The following is a 15,200-nucleotide window of genomic DNA, read 5'->3' as shown; positions in this document are numbered from 1 at the left end:
TCGTCATGGTCCGTGAAGGAGGCCTCAACCTTAGCCTACCCTTGCAAGCCAAGAATGCTCAGGAGTCAACACAGCTGATAAATTCCCCCAACCTTGACATCATTGTGGTGCCGGGCTCCCTCACAGCCCATTAGCATCCTCGGTCTTCACCTGGATCCCGCCCACCCCTACATAAAGCCTTCTTACATTTTTCACAAGGGCCAAGATCACCCTATCACTGTGAGGAAATGAGGGGAGTGGGAGAGGAGAAAGCGAGTGTGCACACCATCACTAATAAGAAAAACAAGACAGGCCAATCAATCCATTCTATCAGCCTGGACGCTTGGTTACACGCACGACAATCTATCAGTAATGTCTGACTTGGGTACGGCTGCACACAGACAGCATGAGCTTATAGGTAAATTCGTTTTCCTTTGGCAGATTTTCTTCTCCTTATTGGTCCTTTTTATTTTGTTTTAGATTTCACTTTAATTCTGTGTCTGTGTGTCTGTCTACGCACTAGAGTACAACACCCACGTCAGCCAGAGAGAACAGGAGAACACTGGATCCCCTGGAGTTAGAAGCAGCTGTGAATTGCTGGATGTGGGTGCTTGAAACCAAGCAAAGATGCTCTGGAAGCAGCTCAGGCTCTTAACTGCTGAGCTAAGGCATCTCCAGCCCCTGGCTTTGCGTCTTAAAGCAGCTCTTACTGCAAAGCATCAGGTGCGCTGAGGATGTGGAAGCAGCTGGGAATCCTGCACCTACACGGTGAGCAAAGACCTCAGAGACCAACCTCCACCCCCCAAGGCAGCCACACAAGGAGGATATCACGGGTTGTCTGAACATCAAGAGCATGATGGGCCCAGAGACCAAGAACAGTTCTTCCAGGTCACAGAGCAATGACAGCACAGGTTCTACAGGGTGAGGCTCAACCCGCACCTCCACAGGGAACTGGGACAGTCACAGGTCACAGGCTCCAAGCCTGCCCCATGGGTGGTCACAAGGCCTGACTCAGGAGTTAAGACCCGCCTCAGGTCCTGGATATTTCTACTACAAACAGAAAAGGTGGGGAGTCCCAAGAAACATACTGTACCCCAGCACTAGTCTAAGAACATATGGATGCACAGTTCAGCCGACCTCTGTGAACCCCGGATTCCCAGGTCCCTCCTGAACAGTGTGTTCATTCCAACAGAGCCTCACGTCAGGGTTTCCGCTCAGCCTGGAGCACTGAGCATCCATCCAGACGCCATGCGCACGCCTGTCCCTCCTCTCAGGTCCCAGCTCCACCATCAATATTTGGCTCTCCACTTAAATATGGTGTCCTCTAATCTCATCTTTGCTCACTGTTCCCCAAGAGAATGTCAGCCCCCCAAAGTGAGAGGGCTTCTCCGCCTTCACAGCTCTGTCCCCAAGGCTTGGAAATTGGCATGCGACAAACCTAATCTGCATTTGTCGAACGAGTGAATTCATTAATGAATGGATGAATGAGCAGATAGGTCAATGACCGAGCGACTGAGTTAATGAATGGACAGACAGACAGATGAATGAGGACACTAAGGCAGTACACATGTGACATGTGCAGGAACCCACGATGTAACCACGACACCCAGGACATCAGTCCTAGCCAGTATCCAGTGCCATTAGACAGAAGCAGGCTGAGCCCTGTGTGGCATAGCACAGTTTGTGACCAACTGGACAACAGCCCGCAGGTCCATCCCATAGCCGAGAGTCAGCCAGCTAGGCCCAAGGCCAAGGCTAGAAACAGCCAACTTTGTCAGGCGTCCCTGGCACACACCTTGCCAGGCACTGACCTGCGGGTACGTGGCTCTTGCACCCACTGCCAGCAGCACGGAGGCAGGGAATGGGAACACGCAACCGGGGCTGGACAGGGAAACCTGATGCTTACAGGAAGCATGTTATTCCCGATGACGCAGTCTGACTGATGCTGTAGGCAGGGGGTCCCTATTGTCACAGCACACAGAGACCAGCTCAAAGCCCAAGCATGATGTCACCTCAGTAGAACCCCAGCCATTTTATAAGCAGCTCACTTGACTTGGAGGGCAGAGCTTCTGTGCAGACAGGCCTGCTAGAGTGTGAGCGGCACAGGCCCATTATGTTCCCCAGGATACCACAGACTGAGCGGGTCGCCGCACCAGGGCTAGAACATACATAGGTGGCTCTGCGAGATGCTGTGCTCCCCTACGGGCTGTCGCACATCAACCCTGCTATGGCTCTATGGCTCTTCTCTGCCCTCTCTTTCCTAAGACACGCGGTTAAGTGGAAAGCGCGGGGTCTTTTCTGGTCTGTGCTCTACCCATCCTTGGGCCACAGGGAAGAGATTGGGTACAGTGGGTGTGGGTGACAGGAAAGGGCTTGACTTGAGGAAGGGCCTTGGAGAAGGCTGGGAAAATGAGCGTGGGTGGGCTGAGAGAAAAGGCTGCAGGAAGGTCGGGGCTAGTGGAGGAGCCTGAGGGAGAGTGGGGGAGGGGCTGTGGGACAGGGTTATGGGGACAGCTGAAAAGGACCAGGGGCTCCAGATTCTAGATCCCAGGCTTCACCAAGCCAGCACAGAAAAGTAATGAGGCTTCAATATCTACCTGGAGAAAAACCTTCCACAGACCCTGGGGATCAGCAAAGCCCTGCTTGGTGGCCCAACAATGGCTAGAGGCCAAAGAGCAAGCAGGTCCCCTGGAAAGGAGAACGTGGGCCCCACCAGGGGACAGACATGTTCCAACCTGTAAGCTCTCCCATCAGGCCACCCTCACCCCAGAGGGGTTGGTAACCACTGGGTCTGGTCCAGCGGCATCCTGCGTCACCAATGGCCCAGCGGGAGACTGGGAGGTGCCTAGGGTCAGCCAGTGACCCTAAATGCTGGGGAGAGGACACAAATGGGGCAAAGAGCAAGAAGTCAGGCACGAGGGAAGGGGCCACAGCAACCAGAGGGCTCCCTGAGTCTGGGCCCACGCCAAGACTGAATGAGCAATATGAATGAAGGACAAGGAAGAAGCCATACACATCTGCCTGGGGAACTGCGGAGGGGGGAGGGGAAGGAGGAGGGGGGTAAGAGATGGTCTAACCCCAGGCATGGCCCAGGCAGGGCCTATCCAGGAAATGCCTTTAACACTATCAAGTTATGGTGACAGCAGACAACCACACGGGGGCATGCACTGGCATTCTTGGTGTATTGTTGTCAACCTGCTTTGTAGGTGACAGAACTGAGAGCCCTCAACATTAAATGATACGTCTGGGTCGTTCATGGCCTGGAGAGATGATGTCTTTGCTACTGGCTTGGTTATGACCCAGTGCCTCAAGCAGCGAAGTGAGTCACTGAGTCATAGTGCAAAAGCCGGGAGCTAGGGGTACGGGACCCCAACAGTGCCATGGCTGCCCCAGGTCACAGTCAGGGCTTGTCTTCTCCCTCTAGGTCCCAGCTGCTCCATCAAGGACCTGCCATTCTGAGAAAGTATTGCTGGCTCTGCACACAGGCTCTCGGTTCTGGGGCAGCCACTGTGCATGAGACCCTAAGGCCTGTCACAGAAATGGACCACACCATCCAGAAGGAGCCCAGGCGTGCGCGCGCGCATGCACACGCGCACGCATGCACACACACACACACACACACACACACACACACGGACTCCCACCACCTGTGACTACGACATCTCATATCACACTCCTTCACTCAAAAGCCAGAGACACAGTATACAGCAGGCACACAATAAAAGCCTACAGAGATGACTCAAGGGCCCAGCCTGCTTGCTCTACAGTAAGAAGTGAGCAGAAACAGGACTCTGACAGAGGCAGACACTGCTCTGGGTTTCTCAGTCTTACAGCTGAATGGGCACCACGATGTTGAGGGTCAGGAAGAAGTGTAACCCAAGTCTCCCTTCTCCAAAGTCGGCCCAGTCCCAAACCCAGCAGAACTGGATCCCACTACGAGGGGAGTGTACGCCACGGCTGTTCTATTGTATGTGCCAAGTCCACAAGAGAGTGTCCACTTAGCCTAGCCTCAGCTTCCACCTTCCCACACTAAAATAAGACTTGCTGTGTAGCCTAGGCTAGTTTCAAAATTGAAATCCTCCTGCCTTCACCTCCTTGATCCTGAGATTACAGGCCTCCAGCACCACACCTGGCTGCCACAAGTGTCCCCACCGAGACCAAAGCAACACAGGCCGAACCAGCCTGGCTTCAGAAGATGCACTGCAGTACCAGACGTGGTACTGAGCGGACATGCCCCTTACCGTGTGGGGCCGGGCTATCTGCACCGGGTAGGAGATGCCATGGGGTGGGTAGCGGGGCTCAGCAGCCCGCCATGTCTGTGCAACAGGCTGTGTGGATCCTGACATGGTGGTAGGGTCCAGGAAGGCTTTGGAGCCCAAAAACACTCTTGAGCACGCCTAGGACTAAGGGTTGGTCTCGGTCATCTGCTGGCAGGTGACTCGTCACAGGGGCCTGTGAAGAGAAGAGAAAGAAAACAAATTGAACAGGAGGTCCATAGCTACTGCAGCCTAGTTCTTCCTCCTGCCTGAGCCTCCTTTCAATGACAGCACAAAGTTACAACGCCTTGCCTACCCTCCACAAGCCATCTCCCTACTCGACAGGCCTCAGCCAGCAGACTTGGGAGCCTTGGCGTGGGCACCATACCCACAGCCATCCGACAGCTCCCACACCCACCTTGGTCAGCCAGTTCATCCCACCGCTGGGACTTTCCAGGTCTCCAGGGCAAAGTTCTTCAAAAGCCCCTGGCAGCTCCAGCTCACAGCTGCTGGGCCTGTCCCTAGGCTGTCGGCTAAGAGAACAGTACACAGCAGTGACCCACGATGGGTCACGGGGTGACACCGTTGCTATGCAAGGCTGCTCGGCTGCTCTTTCGTCCTCAGCCAGAGACTTGATTTGTCATGTGGAAGGGACACAGATGAGGTTGGCCTGGTACCACTGGGAGTCGGGGAACAGGAAGCTGAGGGTCACACTAGGGGCGGCCAGGATCAGACACAAGCATCCTGGACAGGCAGGCCACCTTCCAGGCAGGAACCTCCATAGCTAATACAAGAAGGACCATGACAATTGTCCCATGCTCTCAAGAATGGGAACCGAGAGACTGTAGGAGCCAGGGAGGTCCCGGTGGGAGTCTGAGACATAGCTATGGTCCTTCTTTTTCCCTAAAAGCCCTCCCCGTTTCACATTACACCTAGAGCTGTGGCTGGGGTTGTATCCCAAGCAGGATACAGGAGGATGAGGAGGAGACTGGCCCGACCCCTAGCTCCCTGTAGCTTCACTCTGACCCTTCCTCTGGGGCTAACTGGTAACAACAGATGGCCTATGTCAGCCAGTGACAGGTCTCATGCAGGGAAAGGAAGCAGAGGGAGAAGAATGCAGATCCAAAAAGCCACCAGCCCCTGCTTCCCACCCCCTTCCCAAGCTGGGGGTCCTGACTATATGCACTCAGTCCCTTCCCAACCTACCAATGTTCACCTGACGGCCCAACCCAGGCCCCAAGAAGAGTCATGTGACTCGGCCAAGGCAAACCAGACAGTCAGGAAGGGGAGGCGGTGACCAGCTAAGGGACGAGCAGGTAAGTCAACCTGCAAACCCAGTGGACAGCCATCCCCGAGCACCCTGGGCAGGCATGGCTTTGCTCTGACGGCCCTGGCTGACTTTCTGTTATTTATTACCAAGAACTCTGGCTCACACGGAACCTACCACCAAAATAAAACAGGTCACATGACACTTATGAACACAAGAACAATGGACCAAGAACCATGCCAAGAACCATAGCTTCAGGGAGTATGGTTCCTTCTCAGAACCTTAGCTCTCTCATTTCCAAAGTGGAAGTGGCACTGTCCCTACCCCTCAGGGTCAATGATGTCACCAATTTAAGGTACCTCCTAAATATGCCCATGAATGTATATGCACAGGGGCACACACACACGCGCACACACGCCCCCTCCCAGGTGACACCTTTGAGATGTTCCTCAAAGTCAGTCCCTGTCCTCCAGTGTGGCAGCAATGTCACACTCTGGCACACAGCCCCAGCAGCACGCAAAACAGAAGGACCAAAAGACAACACAGCCAAGCATTGTTACACACACCTGTTCATCCACCTTAGCAGGATGAGACAGGAGGATTGCAAACTCAAAGTCAGCTAGAGAAAGAAGGTGAGACCCTATCTCAAAAAGTGAAAAAGAGCCAGGCATATTGGAGCATACCTTTAACCCCAGTACTCAGGAGGCAGAGGTAGAAGGATCTCTGAGTTGAAGGCTTGCCTGCCCTACAAAGTGACTTATGAGTTCTAGGGCAGCCAGGGCTACGCAGAGAAAGCCTGTCTTGGGAAAAAAGAAAAGGGAGGGAGGGTTAAAAAGGGCTGGGGAGACAGCTCAGTGGTGTTCTGCCTACAATCCCCAGTGAGGGCCTGGGTGGAGGCATGACTCAATAATATAGAACTTGCCTATCATTTGTGAGGTCCCGGGCTAAATTCCCAACGTAAAATGTTTTTTAAAAAATTGCTGATTGTGGACAAGAAGATCTCTGCTGCAGGACTGCCTCCTAAATCCCCGCACCCCAGGTAAAGTGTGAACTCACGCCCAGCACTCACAGGGCTCGTGCACGCTGAGCCCCCAGCTTGCAGTAAGCCCGAGTGTTCTCCACACCCGCTACATGGACACCATCGCTAACCAGAGTGTGCCTGTGGCAGAAAGTAGGAATAAGCAGATAACTCAGTCTGGGAACCCAATGACAGCCATCCCTGAGCACCCTAAACAGGTGTGGCTTTGCTCTGATGGCCCTGGCTGACTTTCGGTTACTTGCTACCAAGAACTCTGGCTCACAGACTACCTTACACCAGGAGACATGTCACATGACACTTAAGAACAGTGTGTGGAGATGACCATGGCAGCTGCCTTGTGCCTGAGGCAAGCTGCTGCCTTGGGGGGGAGCGAGAGGGGGAACAGGTCTACCTCACACCTCTAGCCCACAGCACCATCAATGCAAACCCCACCCCCAGGGTTGACTGACCGGTGTCACATGGTCCAGTGCTATGCACACCTGTGGATGGCCTCAAAACCACTATTTGATTTGGGGGATAACGCAGGAAGGCTGGGAGGTGGGAATCACCCACAATGTCTACCCTCTTGGCCAATGGAAATGTAGGGGAGGCAGAGAGGATGCCTCTCTAGGCCACCTCTGGGAAACCTCGTACCTCAGCCCAGACTGGCTGGTCCAGGAGTCACAGGGCATCTTCTAGAAACACAGGAGCTGCATGGTCCAAGGTCACCCTACCAAGTCTTTTCCATTGTCCCCATGTGCAGGGTAGCCCTGAAGCCAGAGACTCTATGACCTCACTCCCATGAGTGACCCCACCCCTATGAGTTTACCCAACCCACTTTTCATATCTTCCACCCCCAGCCTCCTTTGGAACCAGCTTGGAAAACAAACACAAATCAGGAAAACAATCTGCCGGGTCCTCGACACGTGAAATACAGAATTACTGAGGATCTGCAATCCCACTCCTAGGAGCCCAGAGTACTCAAGAGCCAGATAGACATGCCTGTTAAGAATGTGTTAAGAATGACCCCATTCCCAACAGTCACAAGGTGGAAACGCCAGCAGCATGGCCTGTTCATTCAATGAGTGTTTCTTAGCCAAAAGAAAAAAGAAAAAAAAAAAAAAAAAAGATGACATTAGATGACTCCAGGGATGTCACTCTGAGTAAAAGGAGCCAGATACTTAAGACAGCCGTGTGTGTGTGTGTGTGTGTGTGTGTGTGTGTGTGTGTGTGTGTGTGTGTGTGTGAGAGAGAGGGGGGGGGGGGACCAACTCACACACAAGTCCACAAGGGGCACAGCACGGGTCAGAAAGGAAAAGGGTGGGTACCCAGGCCGGCACGACAGGTTTTATAACAGTCATGTTGTGAACAAGGAGGCAGAGTGTTCCAGGCAGAGAGCATCATCCCGGCAAAAGCCCAGGGGGCGAGACTGGATGTTCTATGTCTGAGAACACCACTGAATTAGACGGAAGGAGGTCACTCAAGGAGCAATGGGGAGCCCCAGAAGGTGACAGAGGGACAGTACAGAGTCCGTGTTTTGCTATGGGCAGCACAGCTGTCGAACCACTATAAACGCCCAAGCTAGAGACAGACTGTGGGATGGGGCGGCAGCAACTGGGAAGGGAAGTGAGCAGATGGCCAAGCATGGGGTAGGAGCCAGACAGAAGCTTCACAAGCTTGCAATAGGGAGGGGTGTCTTCACACACCTCATGGCGGAGTGGCTGCAGCCTGGGGACAGCGGGGTCCTGGCTGTATGGTCTGCCAGGAGGAACCTGTCTAGGCAGGACCAAAGGAGAAGCCTGGAAGGCAGGAGGCTCTCAGATGGCAATCTCACCAAGACCGCCTCCATACAGTGTCATTCTACAGGGGCAGGGACTAGCTGAACCCAGGGTGTGTTACTACAGTTGGGACATCCTCCCAGGCCATTCTTGTGCGTCCCACACCTTAGGTGACATGCATGCCCCTATCCCTTGCCCGTTTCCTTCTCTTCACAGTGCTGGCAAGCCTAACAGACACTCAGCAAAGGACTGTGTGTGCCCAGCAGAAACGGGCAGCCCCATTGATAAAGGACCCACCTGTGTCCCCACCCAAGGGCAGCAACCTCCTTCTGGGACTGTAGGCAGGTATGTGGCACTCGGAGACACAGCCAATGGCCTAGCTTAGACACCGAAAGTGGAATTATAGGAAACTGGAGTGACAGCCATGGGACATGGCATGTAAGCAAGCACTAGCTTGCAACTTCCTGGAAATGTAGCACCCACTACTATCAAACTTATAGTAGAACAGGAGATAACGAGGTGGGGGAGGGGTGCGAGGGGGGGGGACGAGTGTCCCAGAATTGGAATGTGTGCGGCAGTCAGAAGAAGCCAGAGCTCTTCTCCACCAGAGAACCCAGGGGCCCTGTTCAGGCTTCAGAACCCAGACTGCCAAGTTCCTTGGGTGGATGATCCCAGGAGGACATGGTATAGCCCAGACCCCACAGACACCAAAAGCCTTGTGGACAGGATCCATGCCAGCCACACACTCTGCCTGACAGATGTGCCTCCCTGCTCCTGTGTTTCTGTGGGAGCCAGAAGTTGCCAGGAACACCATACTGCCACAGGAGGAGTCTGTTCTCTGGCAATGCCTTCTCTAAGGGTTTCTGAGGCTCCTGAACCCCCACATCGATTCCCCACCGCACAGGGCTCCTCCTCCCTAGCCCCACCCCCGGCTGGGGTCAAGCACATGGTCAAAGCAATGAAAACGGAAAGCCAAATCAGTTTCTTGGTCACTGAATAGAAATGATGCCAACAAGAGCCTCCCAATCCTAGAGAACTCTCCTTTCAACAGAGCCACATAAGCTACTTCCCCAAATGGTTAGATCAAGGCCAGAGACAGATTCCACCCTTTACCCTGCTGTGCAGTCTTGGGCTGGGCACAGACTTCTCTGTGCTTCAGGTAGGAGGCTTCACGGAGAAGCTACTGACAAAGAGTTGCAGGCCAGTCTTTACCTCTAGAAAGGCATTGTCCCAGAGGAGAGACTTCAGCCCCTTTCGCTTCCATGTGGCCCTCACAAGGTCCCCCCTTCCTACCGTGCAGCAGTTGAGTCCCCCATCATGGGCCCTGTTCATGGTGTATGCTGTGGCTGAAGCTGTGAGCCTGACCAAACACACCTGAACCGTTCAACAGATGGGGAGACCACAGCACAGAGAGGGGCGCTCCTCTGCCCAGGATCGAACAGTAAACACAACCATGGCCACCCAGGCAGTGAAGAACTCCGACTAAGTGTGGGCTACAGGTTCTAGTACTTGGCTACATGGATGTCCCATGGACTTCAGCCAGCCACTAGCTCCTGCCCAAGTAGATAGTCACTTCTTCCTTATGGCTTTCTTTGTGCTTAATTTTGGCTATGATGTATGCGTGCATGTGTGTGTGTATATCACCCCTGAGGATACAACCACCCTATATTTTGAGACAGGACCTCTCACTGGAACCTGGAATTCCCAGACTGATCAGCCTGTCTCTACCACCCCAGAGCTAGAATTACAGGCACATGCCTAGGGACGAAACTTGGGTTCTCGTGCATTCTTGACGAGCACTTTACTGAGGTTATCTCCCCAGCCCACTACTTAACTTTAAACTGGGAAAAGGGAGGCTAAACAACAGCTGGTGATCCCTGGAGTGACACTAGCTGGGTGGCCCTGCAGCACCCCACTTACTCCAGGTCCTGATACAGGGACAGAGGGAGGAAGATGACCAAAGCCAATGCCACTAGGGAAAGACACAGGCACATCAACAGGGACAACCTGAGACCCACATCCTTACAGGCTGGGCAGCCAAGCTTAGGTCCTTCATCCCTCTCCTACACAAGAGAGACTGGGAGCCCAGGTGACACACAAACAGATGGCCAGAGACAGTGTCAGCTAGAATAGGAAAGATGGGGTTGATGGGCATGGGGGAGGGGTCTCGGAGCACAGGGCGAAGGCTCTGAAGATCAGCTGCACACTAAGTAAGCATCTAACACTTCCACACCAAGCAATTCAAAACACTGAGGTAATTATCACAATATGGGCAGACACACACGCAGGCACGAACACTCATGCCTCCTCTGGGAGGCCACTTGATGAAACTCCCTAGACCCAGAGACTCCATGTCCAGCATAATGAGCCTAAGGTCCCCTCTCTAGCCCACCTCACCCCATAAAACCTAAGACTAACTGGGCCTCATAATGCCTCATAAACTGCTGGGCTGCAACCCACCAGATCACATGGGCCTAGGATGGGGGCTGGGGGAGCTTTTCAGAACCTCTAATTTCATGCAAGGTACGAGACCCTGCAACTCATACCAGACCAGTGTTGCCCACCTGTCCATCTAGCCACACATCTGCCTGCCTAGCCACAGGGAACTACCTGTCTGTCCCTCCCTACACACGATCCTCAGAATGCTCCTGGAAGAATCCAGAAGAGATCATTGATAGCTTAAGGGAATAGCAGACAGGCACACGTGGATGTGTCTCTGCAGCCAAAACTTGCTGGTCACTAGCTGCCCTCCATGCAGTTCCCTGTCCCAGCCAGCTCAGGCCTGGCTACAGCACTACCTACCCAGGGAAAGAAACCCCTGGCCACGTGGACACCCAACCAAAGGAACACCCTGTGGTCAGCACAGACCGAACACATACACAGTCACCAGGGATGGCCCAGTAAGTCAGCGATGAGCAACAAGAGATCTGTCTGTCATCTGACAGACATCAAGAACCTGGAGGCCCTGTAACCAGGAGCCAGGGGCGGTGAGTACCCAGATACCCTAGGCCCCAGAGGCAGTTTCGGGGACTTTACACACCGAGAATCCAAGAATGGACAGGGCCAGATCACCAAGGATCCAGGGAAGAGGGCCTAGACAGGAGACACAGCACACAGGCCAGGCACGATTACAACATGGACCCAGAAGCTGGGCTGGAAGGACATGCAGAGCCCAAATATTCTAGGCAAAGCCAGAAAGCCAGCTCGACTTGGGGACATCTCTCAATGTAGTCTCTGAAAAGAGGTGACTACCCAGTAACCCAACCTGCCACCCAAATAGAAAGTGGCCTCAGGGCCCAAGATAAACCCACCTGTGCCTTCGGCCAGCCAGTTCTGCAAACCTCTGACAGCGGCACCCCACCCCACCCCCGCACAATAGCAATGCCTGCAACAGGCAAAACACTCCTACTAGGCCTGGTGCCCTGGTGACTGAGTGTGTACCTGACCCACTTGCCCAGCGAACCAACCATCCATAAGCTTCATTTACCCCAAAGAGACACACTAACTGGTCAATATCAGACTGGTCAGAGGTCTACACTGGTTCTTTCACCCTATGGAGCCGGACAGCCATGGGCCCAGACTCCTCTGGGAATACTCTAGTCTCCCTTGCAGCTATTCACAGCACCCCACAGTTAGCCCCAGCCCAAGAAGCAGACCTCAAGTCCACTATGTAGCTGAAGACCTCGAACTTCTGATCCTCCTGCCCATAGCTTCCTAAACGCTGGGATCGCAGGTGGGGGTCACATTATTTGGCACCTGCAATGATTCTGTAGGCATGTCAGGAGCAGCGAGCTCTCACTCACGGGACTGGTAGGTCCAGACTTCCAAAGAGAGAAGACCAAGTGCCTGTATCCAACTGTGCCTGAAGCTCTGGTTAGTCACCTGGAACTTTTGTACTAACAGAGAAGGAACAGAGAGTCCTCCCATTGTCACGGGGAGACCTCAAGAAGTTATATCCTGAGACACTTCTAAGTTCCCTTGGCTCACATCTCCAGCCTCCAGATCCCTCTTCCATACAGAATGGAGCAAGGAGAAAGTAGTTAAATGAGCCCCTGGGGCGGGAGCCAAAGCAGACATGCCGGACTCCTCTCCCCAGTAGTGATGGCTCTAACAGGGACGTAGGCCTTGCAGACAGTGCCTGCTCCTCACAGATCTTGCAGATCTGGGTCAGTCCTTGGTGGCAAACATACTCCACTGCCTGGCAGAAACTGAAGCCTCCAGGAAGGTTCTGCAGGAATACGGTGGCCTCTCTGCAAAGGGATGCCTGACCTTGGGTCAGGAGCCCAGAGCTGATCAACAGGCCACCCTGGACAGTGGGTCACACGCCTGCCTTCACCAGACCCCTCCTCTACCTTGATGGGAGCTCAGATCTCTAGAATACAGAAAGAAGTCAGCCAGGCATGGTAGCATACACCTTCAATCCCAGCGCTAGGGGACAGAGGCAGGCGGATCTCTATGCTTGGGTTCAAGACCAGCATGGGGACCTCTGTGAGTTCAAGACCAGCATGGTCTACACAGTTCCTGGTGGGTGTGGGCAAGAAACCCTATAGGTGTCCGTTTCCCCGGGGCCTCTCTGCTTTTATTCTCCATCTGTGTACCGGCAACAGCTCCATGTCACACTGTGGAGGAAGAGACTCTTCCCACAGGGCGATACCACTTTCATCCCCAGACCTAAGTGGTCACCATGGTGACAGACCAAAGTGAACAGCTCCTGCCATCTTGGTGGCTGGCCTTGTGTCTGACTCTCATCAAGCTCTGCTGGCCTCCTATCCAGTCGTCTGACAGCCTGGCCTGAGATCCCGTCAGAAACACTGTACAGGTGCAGAGAGGTACAGAGAGGCTGAGTAAAGTCTCCAAGGTCACACAGAAGGAAGGTGGCGAGGCCAGGTGAGCCTACTCCAGATATTGGGTCCCAGGCCAAATCTTTCCTAAATTGCTATTAAAAAACCACAAAGTGGGTCCTTCAAAACACAGAAATGGATTTCCCCACACCCAGAGTTCCAGAGCAGGTTGGAAACCCCCCCACCCTCAGAAAGTCCAGGTGTCCTTACTATGCCCTTGTTACCCCATTCTGCCTCCCTCCTTATTATGATGGCACTGTACAGGGGTGGCAACCACCCAGGAAACGCACGGTAATTCTATCCATAGTCACCCTGCAAAGACCTAATTTCTAAATGCTATCACAGGATCTGGGGTACCCAGACCTCTGTGTGCCCTGAATTAAATCCAATCTCATCTGAGGCTCCCTCAATCCCATAGCTAGGCTCTGTGGAGTCCCCATGTAGCCAGTGAGGCCAGAGCATGAAGCCACATGCAGGGACACCTAGGGGCACAGTCCTGGCTGTCCCAGCAGCCCCTCTGATTGGCAGGGAGCCAGGGTCTCACACCCAAGGCTCTTGGGAGAGGCCAGCTCCATGACTCACCCACTCACAGACCAAGAGGCTGGAAGTGCTTGGGGGAAAGGAAAGAAAAAGGCCAAGCCAAGGACTCAGCTGGGACCTGTGTGCTGGTGTGTAAATAACATAACACACTCACACACCACACACACGTAGACAAAGGGATATTAACCCTGGCCTTGAAGGGTTCAAGGCAGCCCAGTCATGATAACAAGCAGGTCAATCATTCCTAGCCTGCTGGCGTCCACACTGGCCATCGCCTGGGACCTGGCTGAAAGGGCCTGCCATGACATCATAGGCGGGGGCACTACGCTGGGAGCTGGGAAGAGGCTGGACTAGGGGGACAAAGGGCGCATTGTCAAATACGACTGGGGGCAGGGGGTGGGTCTTCTGAATGCTTTGCTCAGAGTGGAAGGAGAAGCCACCCCTGTCTTCCAGAACAGGGCAGGCAGCCTGGGTAGAGTCTGCGCCAAGGAGAAAGCTTTGCCTGGGAAGCGGGCCTCCCAGAGCGGCTCAGCCTACCCTGAGCCAAGGATAAGAATGTGGCCTTCTGGGGAGGAAACAGGATAATCCCCTAAACACTGTCACCCTGAAGGCAGACAGACATAAAAACTATTCACCTCATGCTGTGTGCCTGCTGTGTGTCTTTCGAGCTACTTAACCCTCTCTGAACCTGAAAACGGGTTGATTCTGGGCTCAAGTGAGGTCAAGGAACATTCATAACCCCCACACATGCACCTCAATCCGAGAACCCTCTTCCTTTCCTTCACCATCTCTACGACTTCTCCCAGAAGCTGGACACCCAGCAAACACAAAGTATGTTCCAGTGTCTCATGGTGAGTGCCACAGGTACTCTGAGCCAGTTTGATGAAGGAGGATCCTGTCTCTACGTAAGATATACACATACCATATACATTCATGCATGCATCACACACACACACACACACACACACACACACACACATATACACACACACATACCCAAACTCATACACCACACACATACACACACACTCTACACATGTCACACACACACCACATACATACACACCATACACATATACACATACATATATACTCTACACATACACCACTCACACACCATATACCTACCTACCTACATACATACATACTTTACACATAGACCACACACACACACCACTCTAAGCTGGCCCCCTCAGTCTAGGAACAGGCCTGGTGTACTGCCCCTAGACACCAAATGACAATTCCCAAGGGGCTATCTGCAGATGCTGCAGGCACAGCTGAGGACACTGTCAGGGTACAGACAGAACTTCTGGGCCACCCCCCTACCTAAGCTCCTATCCTGACATCTATAAACCAAGTGATAGCATCATGAAGGCGGAGACTCTGGGTGGTGATGAGGTCATGGGAGGGACCAGTGTCCTTGCAACAGAAGCCGCCTGTGGGCAGCTGCCTGAACCCCTCCACCAAGTGAGCCTGCAGCTGAACAGATCAGCCCTGCCCAGGTTGGCACCCGACCTGACC

At 53.6% G+C, this 15,200-nt stretch overlaps 1 protein-coding gene across 36 annotated transcripts in view; it reads right to left on the bottom strand.

Annotated features, from left to right (window-relative positions):
* Positions 1–15,200, bottom strand: part of NCOR2 (nuclear receptor corepressor 2) — a 156,034-nt gene that overhangs the window by 100,023 nt on the left and 40,811 nt on the right. For all 36 annotated transcript variants that reach the window (XM_080940899.1, XM_080940888.1, XM_080940894.1 and 33 more), the window contains one exon: positions 4,221–4,431. In XM_080940899.1, coding sequence (XP_080797025.1) covers positions 4,221–4,325 — 105 coding nt within the window. In that variant the 5' untranslated portion in view covers positions 4,326–4,431. The remainder of the gene's footprint in view (positions 1–4,220; positions 4,432–15,200) is intronic.

Source organism: Micromys minutus, assembly GCF_963924665.1.
Source record: "Micromys minutus genome assembly, chromosome: 29".
Taxonomy (NCBI): Eukaryota; Metazoa; Chordata; class Mammalia; order Rodentia; family Muridae; genus Micromys; species Micromys minutus.
This window is presented reverse-complemented; position numbering and strand designations above follow the sequence as displayed.